The 14,158-nt window shown below is 45.2% G+C and overlaps 1 protein-coding gene across 1 annotated transcript in view; it reads right to left on the reverse strand.

Annotated features, from left to right (window-relative positions):
* The window catches only part of LOC118789752 (poly(ADP-ribose) glycohydrolase-like), a 61,013-nt gene that overhangs the window by 13,596 nt on the left and 33,259 nt on the right, over window positions 1-14,158 (reverse strand). The window contains 4 exon segments of the mRNA XM_036546339.1: window positions 5,625-5,772; window positions 6,149-6,224; window positions 6,692-6,755; window positions 7,360-7,439. Of these exon segments, the coding sequence (XP_036402232.1) occupies window positions 5,625-5,772; window positions 6,149-6,224; window positions 6,692-6,755; window positions 7,360-7,439 (368 nt within the window).

A 14,158-nucleotide genomic window follows, 5' to 3' on the forward strand; every position in this document is an offset into this window, starting at 1 on the left:
AAAAGGACTTCCTAGACCACACCTGCCCCCCTTATATTAACACTGCTCCATTCTCCACTTACTCTAACACTCTTCCACTCTCCTCTTACTCTAACACTGTTCCATGCTCCTCTTACTCTAAAACTGAGAGCATTCTCCACTTACTGTAACACAGCAACCATTCTCCACTTTCTCTAACACTGTGGCTATCCATCTTTTCTCTCTGGCACCCTTTCAGACATCCTTTGAGCAACAAGATCAATCAACTAAAGATGTATCATGCATTTGCTCAGACAAGTACCGTAATTTATGCTACGAAGGTTACATGAGGACAGCTGGAATTTAAACCCTTTTAAAATAATGTTGCTTGTGCCAGCATTTACAGAAAAAAATGTTGTCATATCCAGATGAAACATAGCATCATGACAAACAATCCAGCTTCTTTATTTAATTTTCATCAGGGTTTGCCAGGAAAAATAAAGTATTGAAGACTTATCTTATGATAAACAGTACAACCACAAATATTTTCCCAGGAAAAATTATTCTCTGTATTTTAAACACTGTAACACCGGAAAAACTATTAAGTGGTACCACGTTGGGTAAATATTTGCTTAAGAAGGACATATGGAGACCTAGAGGTGTTTCATGCTTTGGGCTCAAAGTAAGGCAAGCAGTGAGTAGGACACAGTACCGCTGTGCATGCCTGCGGCTTCTCAGTTCAGTCCAGTTCGTTAACACTAGCTGCAGCGCTGAGGCTTATGGGAATGAGGAAACTGGTGTGGTGGAATGAGAAGTACAGCACTAACACAGCAGGGCATATGATTGGTAAAACAAAGAGAGGAAAGAGCAAACACAAACACACATTTGCACTGGGGTTTGTCCTCACTCCAAGGTGAGAGCTGCCATTTGAAAGCCATCATTGTTTTATTAGTGTGATCTTAATACACCTGTAGCGAAGGGCGAGAGCAGTCGCCCCGCCCAGCCTTGAACCCGGTCTACGGGGTACCAAACATGGAACTTTGACCGCGACGCCAAAGAGCCACATACTCAACCGTCAGGAGCACATACTCAACGTAGTGACAGCACTCCGTCACACTGCCCTCCCCTTCGGGAAGCATGCCCATGCGCTTCACGCACCATGGCGTCCCTCACACATTCTCTTGCTGTACTTCTCCCATCCCAGGCTGCCCCACTCACCAGTGCTTCACCCATCTCTGGGGTCCCTCACACCGTGCTTCACCCATCTCTGGGGTCCCTCACACACCGGGGTCAATTGAACCTGGGGGGTCCCCTCATACGGCTCACACACAGGGCACGCCTCCGATGGCCTCGCGGCAAGCCATTCCACTTCTGACACCATTTGTAGCGAAGGGCGAGAGCAGTCGCCCCGCCCAGCCTTGAACCCGGGTCTATGCGACTTTGACCGCGACGCCAAAGAACCAGGCTCGTTGGTATGGCAGTCAGAGCACATACTCAACCGTAGTGACGGCACTCAGTCACAACACCTCACTGTGTATGCTGAGGAAACACCAGAGGGAAAAGTGCATCTGGATTGACAATACACTACTCTTCCTGTTAAAGCTACTTTGCCAAACGTGTGTGCAGTTTTCTGCTTGGCACTGTGGAACGCAGGGAGGAACAACATATATTAGACAGCAGAGGAACTGGAGGGGAGGGGCTTGTGTGATATTGATGGAAGAAGTCGGGATGCCTTTCAGGTGTTTAGGCAGTGATTGTACGAAGCCATGTATAGCTGTGCAGAGAAACATACTGTCAGAGGGTTTGGTGGATCATAAGTGAGCATGTGGTCCTGCTGTCGTAAGAGAAAATCACATCTCAGACAGCAGACGCAGCTGGATTCTTCTGCTCCCGAAGCGAACAGCAGTGATTTGTCACTGCCATGATCAATCAAGCACAACGCAAAAAAAAAAAAAAACGCTGTTGAAGTGCTCAGACTGAGGGAGAGCCGCTGACATTCTGCTCATACTCGCAATCAGACAGAGGGTGAAAAATAGGCCAATTTGGGGGCAGAAATGAGGAATAAGGGTGGCCTGGTGTGAATCAATGCAACCTCTCCACACTCAAATTGGATGGGGGGAAAGAGCAGGTCCTGGGGAACACTGAGGCTGGGATGGGAGGGGAAGCCGCAGAACTTACCTTCATCTGATCATCATCACCAGCCTCTGTATGATTAATGAGCCTGCCAGCTTATAAGGGGACTCACCCATTAGGGGTGGATTCCTTTTAACCTGATGTAAAAGTGTTAATTGTGAAAACTCCACATTATATCACCTCAGTAATAAAGAGAACTGCATGAACTGGTTTCCCATTGAAGCCAAATCTAAACCCCTTTGTTTGATCATCAAGAGTATTCAATGTAACACAACTGCTGTTACAACTTGAATGGATTTCCTCTGAAGTGGTATCTAGCTTGTTAATCATAAAAAAAACAATAAAATGTAAAATAAAAATGATTCACACTTGTCATCCGTTAAAGTGTAAGGGCCTCAGTGACTTTTTTAACATTACATTTATTCATTTGGCAGACAATTTTATCCAAAGCGATTTACAAGTGAGACAGAGTTTAACACAAGTGAAAGCCATACAAGGAGTCACAATATTTGAAGTGCATGACCAAGTGTCAGTAGTTGGCCAGACAAAGCACAAGCTAGCTGGTAGAGACACAAATGCATTAAATGATTAAATCTGAAGTTTTCTTTAAGAAAAACAGTTAAGGACATAAGAAATTGGTTTAGGTGGTAGTGATTCATGTGAGCCCGGAAGAGCTGTGTCTTCAGCTGTTTCTTAAAAATAGTGAGAGACTTGGTGGAACGGATGAAGTGTGGAAGGTCATTCCACCATCGGGGGACAACAGCAGAGAAAGACCTGGATAGATTTTGTGCCCCGATGTGATGGAACCACCAGACGCCATTGGGGAGCAGGACATAGTGGTCAGGAGGGAACATAGACCTGTAGTAGAGCATTCAGGTAGGTAGGTGCAGTTTTGTTGGTTGTTCTGCAATGCGAACAACAAGGCCTTGAACTTGATGTAGGCAGCTACAGAGAGCCAGTGGAGTGAGACAAAGAGAGGTGTAACGTGAGCCCTCTTCGGCTGGATGAAAACCAGATGCAAAGCTGCATTTTGTATCAACTGCAGAGGCTTAATAGTGGATTCAGGTAGGCCAGCCAAGAGGGCATTGGTAGTAGTCCAGTCTTGAGATGACAAGAACCTGGACAAAGAGTTGTGCAGCATACTCGGATAGGTAGGGCATGATTTTCCTAATGTTGTACAGTGCAAATCTGCAATCTGGCTGTCATTGCAATGTGGTCCTTAAAGTTTAGTTGGTCATCAAACACTACCTCCAGTCTCCTTGCAGACCTAGACAGAGTTTGTGCCATTGAGCCAAGCTAAACGGTGATGTCGTGCTGAATGGACAGGCTGGCTGGGATGATGAGGAGCTCTGTCTTAGGTTTTCTGATTTGAAGGTGGTGTTCCTTCACCCAGGCTGAGTTTTCTAAGAGACAGGCAGAACATTCATAGCAGAGACCGTGGGGTCATCAGGATGGAATGAGAAGTATAGCTGGGTGTAATAGGCATAGCAGTGGTAGGAAGAAGGCCGTGCGCCTGAATGACTGTAAGTGTTGATGAATGATGGTAAGTGTTGCATGCTGTACATGCTGACGTAGTCAGGCATATCAGACTTGTATGGGCTCAGAGAAAATCCCCGTGTTGCTTTCGTCCCGTGTTACTTTTGTACCGGCCCCTGCATGGTTCAGATGATAAGTCATGTTTGAGGTCGACGAATGATGGGCGAATCTGCATGTCACCTTCTTGGGGTCGTCCTTTACATGCTCGAAATGATCCCACACTTTGGATGATTTCCTGCCCAACATAGTCTAATAACTTTTTAACCACAAGGCACAGCTCCAAATGGAGTTTGAGGGGGTTTTCTTTCTGCGACTAACCGACCAATGAAAACTTGGTCGACTCTTAGAGGGCAGCCCTTATTATTTCCTCAAGTGTACAGTGGTTTAAAGCTATACACGAGCAAGGACAGAGTGGTCTTTAATACGCTTAAAGTGGATTTAGCAGAGTGCTGATTGGCAGTGAATTAACCCAAGGAAAAATTCTAGCTAATGTTATCTTTGAGGAAACAGTGATTTAATGTTACAAAGTATAGCAAAATGTGGCGGTGAAAACTATGAGGAGCTTAATAATGTTAAATGAAAACGTAACGAACCATGTATATAACAAGCACGCTACATTACACTATATGGGACAAAATTATTCGGACGCCTGACCATTACATTGTAATGACATTGTATTCAAATACATATCCTTTAATATGGAGTTGGTCCCCCTTTTGCAGCTATAACAGCTTCCACTCTTCTTGGAAGGTTTTCCACAAGATTTTGGGGTGTTTCTGTGGGAAATTTGTGCCATTCATTCTGTAGAGCTTTATGAGGTCAGGCACTGATGTTGGACGGAAAAGGCCTGCCTCGCAATCTCCATTCCAGTTCATCTGAAAGGTGCTCGATGGGGGTTGAGGTCAGGGCTCTGTGGCGGGCCAGTCAAGTTCTTCCACACCGAACTCATCAAACACATGTCTTCATAGTCCTTGCTTTGTGCACTGGAACACAGTCATGTTGGAATAGAAAAGGGCCTTCCCCAAACTGTTTTGCCAAAATGTTGGAAGCATAGCATTGTCCCAAAATGTCTGGTATGCTGAAGCATTAAGATTCAGCCCTTCACTGGAGATAAGGGGCCTAGCCCAAACCCTGAAAAACAGGTGTGGCCAAATACTTTTGTCCATATAGTGTAGCATAAAATAAATCATGTACGAAAGGGTTAGACCTACGGGGAGGGCGAGGTGGCTAACATGACTCACTCTTTATGCCCTGATGTTCCTGCAGGTGGGCTTACTGTTGGAGACAAGCAGCTTTGGGTCTCCTGGCCTGTGCAATCACGCCGCTCAACCTCTAAGTGCCATCAATCAGGAGTGTGGGGAGATTTCCAGGTGGGTGGGGGTGGCGTGAGGCTCTGTGCAGAGTAATTGGAGCACCACTGTCTTGATGAGGGTCTTGTAACGCACGGTAACAGTCTGGGATTGAAGGGAATGTTGATAAAGGACTAGCTGCACACACTCCTTTCATGGGCTGTCTCCCGAGCAATGTTATCACATTAAAGAGCGATCTCACTAAAAATAGTCTGCTTTCATGTATTTCTATAAAGACAGGATTTTAAAGAATGAGCATTAACAATGCTATTTATAACTACGAACCATTAAAACCACAAAAGGACGTCAAATCGGCATGTGTGAAGAGCTTTTACATATGTGTACCTACTAAAGGCGAGGAACAACTGATCACATTTGAGATGTGTAATCCTTTAAACCTGAACTATCAGTAAGCAAAAGGAGAGAGACTTCTATCCAACCCTTTACCACTGATTTTCAGAGGAGTATTTAACAGCTTTGAAGGACTAGAGGAGTGCTGGAGAATGTTTATGCCATTTAAAACACTGGCTCCAATGATCAGCTGTAGTGGGACAAAACTACTTCCAGACTGCAGCAGGACAACAAGCAGAGATTGTGCTGTGTGAGCTGTCAGCAGCTGTGGTGTGGGGCATGGACTTGGGGACTCACCAGTGATGATCAGGCACTCGTTGTGATCCAAGGCCTCTGTGAAGAGGCGCACGGCAATGAGCTCAGGGTTGATCAGGAAGCGGATCTCCTCTTGCACCAGTCCCAGGCCTGTCACACCCCCTCCAACCAGTCTGTTTGCAAAGTCCACCTGCAGGCCAAGCAACCAGCATCTGTTCAGCTCAGTGATGGCCAGCATGCAAAAAATACAGTAAGGCACCGCCCTGCCAAGCCCTGAAACAGCTAAGAACAACTGGGCTGAGACAAACTGTGGCAGTATTCTGTGTTAAGATAAGGAGCGGCCGCGGTGTTAAGGAGCTGATGGGGGTAGCTGTATTAAGCAGTAGTGGGGAGAGGAAATGTATCTGTCAAGCACAGGAAGGATAGCTGTGTTAAGGGGAGGGGGTAGCATTCTCCTTTTGCATCCACCTCATGCAACTTTTACATTTACACAATTTTCATAATTCCTTCAAATGGAATACAGTTTATTTCTGAATAACTGTCACTCATCGAAAAGCAGCCCCTACCTGAAGCATTCCATACCCCTGGTCTTCAATGGTGCCTTCACACGTGATATGGAGCTTTGTGAGTTGAGTTTTAGAACTGAAATGTGAAAATGAGATTTTTAAAAATTCTGCTTCCCCCACTGGTTATACAAACAGTGCATTGTGTAAACTGGACAAATGATAGAGCACAGGATATAGATTTCTCAAAAAAAGGCTATATTGATTCACCTGAATTATTGTTCCATAACACTAGGACTAAGCATGCATTTTCAACAGATTGACTTATGTAAAAGGAAAGGCCTCAGTTGTATGATTGCTTTACATAATTACATGTGTGACCTGAGGGTCACAGCCAAGTACAGCTCTGTTCTCTCTGCTGTATAGCTCTTGTCTCTCTGCTCCTAAGCAGCTAGCTGTACAGCTCTGTCTGTCTAGTGCACAGCCCTGCTACCTCTGCTCCTAAGCAGTATGCTGCACAGCTGTCTTTCTACTCCTAAGCAGCCAGCTGTGCCCCTGTACAAGCTTGAAATCTGCTTCATTATACAGACAAAGAAAGAATATAACCCTCTCCACATTTTGGAAATCTGCTCAGACAACTGTCTAGTGAATGTTACCAGGCCGGTGGGTCCTGAGTGGAGGAAAGAGGACACACATTTACTAAAAGGCACTGCACACAATAAGACACCAACTGGAAAAATGCAATGCTTATACCATTCTGAAAAGGATCAGTCTCAGAGATATTTTATTAGCAGTACAATAGGAATATTCAAGGCTTAAAAATCTCAGGGACTATGTGCAAGTTACTCATTTCACAGTGGCATGATATCAGATATATCAGCCTACTTTTTCTCAGTGACCTATGTTTGAGCTATATAATTAATAGTGATGTATCAGATATATGTGCCTTTTAACTATCTGAGTTATATGTTTCATAGCGGTATGATATCAGACATCTGAGGCTTACTTTTCTCTGTGATTATCTGAGTAACACACTTCATAGTGATATGATATCAGGTATATGAGCCTTTCTCTTCTCAGTTGCTCTTTGAATTACATGCTTAATAGCAGTATGATACCATACACACCCGAGGCTTACTTTTCTCTGTGATTATCTGTAAGTTAAATGTTTCATAGTGGCATGATAGCAGATATATAAGTCTTTCTTTTCTGTGTGATTATTTTTGAGTTACATGCTTCATAGCAGTATGATATCATAGATATCTGAGGCTTACATTTCTCTGTGACTTGTCTGAAGTAGCACAGAAGTGTTTTGAGCTTCTCAGTCTTCCTGTGAGAGGAACCTTCAAACAGCCTAAAAGCATAGAAAGAAAGGGTTCAGTGTTATCTAAAGACAGAGTTCAGCATTATGTGTGGACAGCATAGTGTTATTACATGAGGTTAAATGAAATACCTTCTCTCTCAGGTGGAGGAACAGGAAACAAATGCTGCCCTTTGACCATTCCAACAGTGCAGTGCTTCAGGCTAGACATGGGAGTTCAACCCTGCTTGGAGCCACACAGTGGCTGACTGCACATGATGAGTGAGAGGCAGCAGTACAGAAAGAGCCAGAATTTCTTTGGCTTCCTCTACCAGGCTGAGACTGTCTCTCAACAGGCTGCACATCTCTTCACCCTTCCCTCAGTGCTCTGAGTGAGGCATTTCAAAACAAAGCAAATCACAGACCAGCACTCCATGCATTTGAGAACCCTTGAGGGAATAAAAAACTAATTTATTTAAGTTGAGTCCTGACTCTTTTTTTCCTCCGTCCTGGCCAGTGGAGCCAATTTTGTGCAATGTACCCCTGAGGGTGACCTGTTTTCACATGGGATAGCCATTAGTCGGGGAGCGAGCTGTTTAGGAAAGAAACAGTGTTGCCCTTTAGGAGGAAAACAAATAATGATGTAATATCAGCACTCCATTACAGCTTTCCATTGGGATGAAATACTGTTAAGCCATTTACGCTTTCCAACAGTGTAGCGAAGGACGATGAGCAATCACCCCCACTACTGGGTGGGGTGACTGCTCTTGCCCCTTCACTAGAAATGTTGTCAGAGTGGGATGGCTTGCCACGAGGCCATTGGAGGCGTGCCCAGTGTGTGAGCTGTACGTGGGACCCCCCAGATTTGGTGTTGACCCCTGTGAGGGAACCTCAGAGCATGGGGTGAAGCACTTTGTGAGGGACCCCAGAGATGGGTGAAGCACCAGTGCGTGGGGGACCCTGGGATGGGAGATGTACGGTGGGGGATGCGCGAGGGACGCCATAGTGTGTGAAGCGCATGGGTGCACTTCCTGAAGGGGAGGGCAGTGTGACGGAGTGCCGTCACTACGGTTGAGTATGCGCCTCTGACTGCCATACCAACGAGCTTGGCTCTTTGGTGTCGCCATGTTTGGTAACCCCGTTAGACCCGTGTTCGAGGCCGGGTGGGGTGACCTGCCCCCTGCCCTTTGCTACAAACAGGAAGATGTACTAGGCTTTTAGCATGCCTGACCAGCTGTAGAGCTCATAATTTTCATATATAATATTTCTGTTCCTCATTTAAACATTCAAAAAACAGTCAATCATTTCTGAAATGGGGTGATCCTCATGTGGCAAACCTAATGAACAGGCTTAATTCATAACAAATATACATGGTTTCCCTCATGTAGCAAAACCCACTGCTATTTAAGAGATAATCATTAATACAATTTAGTCCTTTAGTCACGCTAACCGGACTTAGTGAAAAATAACTTTGGACTAGATATGAATTTTTTTTTAATTAAGCATTGTGTACCCTTTCAGCATAGCCACCAGCACAGCACTTTGTCACTTCAGAGGTAATCCCAGGGGCCAATGCCAAACAGCCACGTGAACAAGCAGGCAATAACCGTAGCACGAGGCAGGATGCCTCTGTGATGGAGGCAAACTCAATTAGATGCAGCTGAGCATAATGCTCCACTGCAGGGATCAGCAGGCTGCTTTCACAAAAGTGCAGTAAAGTGATTTCCCTCTGACTCTGGCTGGCAGCCTGAACAGAGCTCTGCTGGGAAAGGTGAGTGGTGCTGCCAGGTGCTCCTCTCTGGGGTTTGGCTGTCACAGCCTTCCCTGGTGGCATTAAGGAGAACGCCATTCCCTCTGGGGTTGGCTGTCACAGCACCTCAAGACAGCGCTAAGGAGAATGTGGTCTAGCTGTTTGCTGAGGGATGCTAACAGGGATGCTAACATCCCTCTGCACTGAACAAAGCAAGAAGTTTATCAACTGGAACCTCAAGAAATACTTATATCCCTGTAAACTGCCCCCTGTATACGCCCCCCTGAACATGCTGAGAGGGCTCTTTTGACACTGCAAAAAACTGAAATTTAATTTCCATTCATTCATATGTCACTGGAGAAAAAAGGTAACATTGGGACATCAGACCAAGTAAGGATCCAACACGCCTTGCTGATCTTAATTCAGGTGCCTATGAACAAGCAATGACCTGAAAGATTAGGAAATAACTAGTTCTCTTCTGGTTTAGTATGACTTTAAGGCCCCCTACGGTTGTGTTCTAAATGAACTAAACCCAAGAAAAGAGCTTGACTGGACATACCTAGGATTTATCAGTTTGTTGTGTCCAAACAACTACTTGGTCTGGGTTTCATTTTCAAAAAAGTTTTAGTCTCCAGAAAGCACGAACATGCGTCTCAATATCCAATTACAGATTCATGTAAACCAGAATGTTAACAGTAAGGTCAAATATTGATGATAGGCACTGACCATCTGTGCCTGTAAGCTCTGTAAAATCTTAAGGCTGCCATTTGGTCACGGTACACTGATGTTCAGCTGTCCTATTGTATCTAAAGAATGTGCTACTGGACAGGTTGAGGATAAAACCAGGGTAGGTCGACCAATGAAATGCTGCTAACGCTCAGTGATTGTGATAAATGGCATGCTGGGGTGGAACCAGCCCAGAGGAATTGTGGTCATAATCATAAACAAAGGGTTGACCACTGGTCAAAGTTTGTGTCAGGTGGTTTACACAAGGCTTCAGTGACAGTCTAACCCCCTTCTCACAGTGACGACCTTCCATGTCCAATCCAAACACTGTTTGTAATTCAGTCACAGAGTAATTGCATTCAGATCAATGTGGATTGGCTGCAGGGCATGACAGGTTGTACCACTACCAATTTCTTGTCTGGGGACCCTTCACTGGCTGCACCATTAGTGTGTCAGAAATCATTTACAACTGCAGGTGGATGCTCAAGGTTTGACAGACACCATCTGGATCTGCTATACTCTTTGCTTTCCTACTCATTGGACACATAGGATTATAAGGAATGTCTGTTCTACCGAACCTCAAAGCCATTTCATTTTAACACATCAAAGTGCGTAACAAACAGATATTCTCATTGAAGGTTTCCAAGCATAAGAGTGTAAGTGTACCAAACAAAGTGCAGAACATGAAGACAAGCTCTTACAAGTTCACAAACTGAGGCAAAAAACCTGCTTTCAGAAGTGCTTTGGAGGAGTGCAGCGTGCTCTGCACTCCCTCTCCCTCACCCTCTCCCCATCTCCTACAATCCACAAAGCCGGAAACCAGCTTGACCTTGTGCTCACAAAGAACTGTGCCACGGCCCGCTTCGCGATGACTCCCCTCCATGTATCCGATCACTACTTTGTATCTTCCTCTCTCCCCCTCCTTGCCACTCTCAACTCCTCTGATATCCCCACTACTACCTTCAGGAGGAACCTCCACTCCCTTTCACACTCCACATTCACCTCCACTGTTCTCTCCACCCTCCCTCCTCTCATCTCCTACTGAAACATGCCTCCTAATGCTGCTACAACTGTTTTTAACACATGTCTGTCTCAATGCCTAGATACTCTCTGCCCCCTTATCCTCAGGACATCACAGCCGTCGCCCTCCTCCCCATGGTTGACCGACTCCCTCCGCTCTGATAGAGCTGCGCTGTAGGCAGCCGAGAGAAAGCGGAGAAAATCCAGATCCTCCGACAATCTAGCGTCCTACAACTCCCTGCTGACAGCATTTACGACTGCTACAACAACAGCTAAGTCCTTATTTTTCCAAAACAAAATCAATGCTAACATCACTAACCCCCGCAATCTCTTCTCTACCTTTTCCACTCTCTTCTCACCTCTTCCTCCCCCCTCCCCTTCTCTTCTTTCTGCAGAAGACTTTAAGGTTCACTTTGAGAAGAAGGTGTCCAGCATCCTCCAGCTACAACATCAACCACCGGAAAGGCATCCAGTCACCACCTGTTCTCCTTCTCTACACGCAGCGAAGCAGAAGTTCTTCAAGTCATCACAGCTCACCATGCTAACCTGCCCTCTTGACCCCATTCCTTCCACCCTTCTCCAGTCTGTGTCTGATGAGATCGCCCCATATCTCTCCTCCATCATCAACTCATCTCTAACTACTGGTCTTGTTCCCACAGATCCAAAAAAAAGCTCTGGTTACCCCCCTACTAAAAAAAACCTACCGCTGACCCATCTGACATGAACAATTATGCTGATGACAAATATGCTGATGACATTCAACTAATCTTCTCTTTTCCTCCCTCCACCCCCCAGGTCAACGAAAAGATCTCTGCCTGCCTCTCCAGATGGATGGCCTCCAACCACTTCAAGCTTAACCCAGACAAGACTGATCTACTGTTCATCCCAGCCAAGCCCTCTCCTCTTCAAGAGCTCTCAATTACTCTCTACGGCACCACAGTAACTTCCTCCACTTCTGTGAAGAGTCTGGGTGTCACCCTCGACAACAGGCTGGACTTCACTGACTACATCTCACAGACAACACGTTCCTGTCGATTCCTCTTCTTCAACATCAGGAGGACTCACCCTTTTTTGACCACCTACTCCACCCAGCTGCTCATCCAGGCCACCGTGCTCTCCCGCTTGGACGACTGAAACACCTTCCTCGCATTCAGCCGCTGCAGCGGTAGTGTAGCATAGTGGTTAAGGAGCAGGACTCATAACCGAAAGGTTGCCGGTTCGATCCCCACTGGGGCACTGCTGCTGTACCCTTGGGCAAGGTACTTAACCCACAGTTGCCTCAGTAAATATCCAGCTGTATAAATGGATAACATTGTAAAGAACTGTAACCTATGTAAGTCGCTTTGGATAAAAGCGTCTGCCAAATGAATAAATGTAAATGTAAATGTAATCCAAAACGTAGCTGCTAGACTGACCTACAATCTCCCAAAGTTCTCCCGCATCACCCCCTTACTGAGATTGCTCCACTAGCTCCCCATTGCAGCCAGGATCCGCTTCAAAACCTTGACTCTCACCTTTTCTGCTGCAAAAAAGACTGCCCCGACCTACCTCCAGGACCTCATCCAACCTTACACACCCGCTCAACAACTTTGCTCTGCTACAACCGGATGCCTCGCTCCTCCCACCATCAGAACAAAAGGCCCACTCTCCTCACAACGTCGCTTCTCCGTCATCACTCCCCACCCCCCTGAGAACAACCCCTTCAATCCAACCCTCCACACGTGGGCTGAAGACACACCTCTTCAAACTCTACCTGGACTGATACCCTTGCCATTTTGACCTTGTAGATCTAAGATTCTTGGCTTGTACTTGTAGCTCTATCTCTTACCTTGTATTTGTAGCACGTTTTTGCTTCGGTGGTATAGCAGTACTTTATTGTCCCAGTGATTGTATTCAATATATGTACCCTTAGATCAGATTAGTTCTGTCTCGCTACACTGACTTTGTGCTCAGCTTCAGCACTATCTGCTTTGTATGACACATCTTGCCCTTGTGCCTGTGCCTGTTTGCCCACTATATGCACTTTTGTACATCGTTTTGGATAAAAGCATCTGCTAAATGAATAAATGTAAATGTAAAATGTAAATGTAAGTGGGCTTCAAGTGAAACAGCTAATGTAACCTAAATGAAGGCTCTGGTTGTGAGTGTGTAACACCCCAACATTATCATAATGCAGTTAGGGAACGCTGGTACAGTATGACACCCAAACATTATCATAATGCAGTTAGGGAATAAAAGCTAGTACAGTGAGCAGATGGAGCTGAAGCCTGGCTGGATATGGATGGTGTCCAGTGATTTTAGCTACATTTGGCAGGGAGGGGTGCATGTGTCTGCTCTGTAGGTAACCTCATTTTCAGCCCTGGCACACTCCTGTCTGTGATTTGCTTAGCAGACATTTCACTCACCAATGAACTGGCACTGTTTCCCAAAATGTAACTAATGTAATTTTACCCCAGACTACATCAGATGGTGGCATAGATGGCTCTGAAAAAAATGCAGCACAAATATTAACTGCCAAGACTGGAACAGGCCTGAACTGGTTAATAAAAACGGCTTTAAAAACACTGCAAGGTATAGGTGAGAAGGACAGACACAAGAGTGTGGTGGTATAAAAGTCTGATCTACATTTCTACAAATTCTACATGTTCCCAACATTTGTACTATGTATTTGTTTCATCTACAAAAAATGCTGCCACGTACAGTGAATCTACATTTCATTCTACATTCACTTCATATTCACAACATTTCTACATCATGACCACATACACAGCATAACTACATTTCCACAACATATTCATAATATTTCTGTAACATATTCACAACATTCTCATGGCATATCTACATCTCCACAAGACCATAACCAAACTGATTACAGTGGAAAATGCCTACAACCCAAAGCCTGTGCAAAATCCCCCTGCTCTCATCAAAGGCTTCAGAACTGACAGGAAGATTAACTGAGGCAGTGACAAGACAGATGGATCTGCACTTTGCGATTGACTTGCATAGAACAATCCTTATTTGTTTTAATGACCACTTTTAGAAATTGTTTTACTATTACACACTGAATGATTGATTTAAGAGCCGTATGAATTTATTGTGCGGAGAGAGAGAGACCACTACACAGACTCCCCACACACTCACATCTCTGCCACACAAATGCGACAGGCAAATCCATAAAACTAACATAACAACAATTCCCAACAAATACCATGACCTCCCTGTCTCCAAACATACCTACCAACAGCTCCCAGCAAACACATCCTCACACTCATGTATA

Source organism: Megalops cyprinoides, chromosome 15 (genome assembly GCF_013368585.1).
Source record: "Megalops cyprinoides isolate fMegCyp1 chromosome 15, fMegCyp1.pri, whole genome shotgun sequence".
Lineage (NCBI taxonomy): Eukaryota > Metazoa > Chordata > Actinopteri > Elopiformes > Megalopidae > Megalops > Megalops cyprinoides.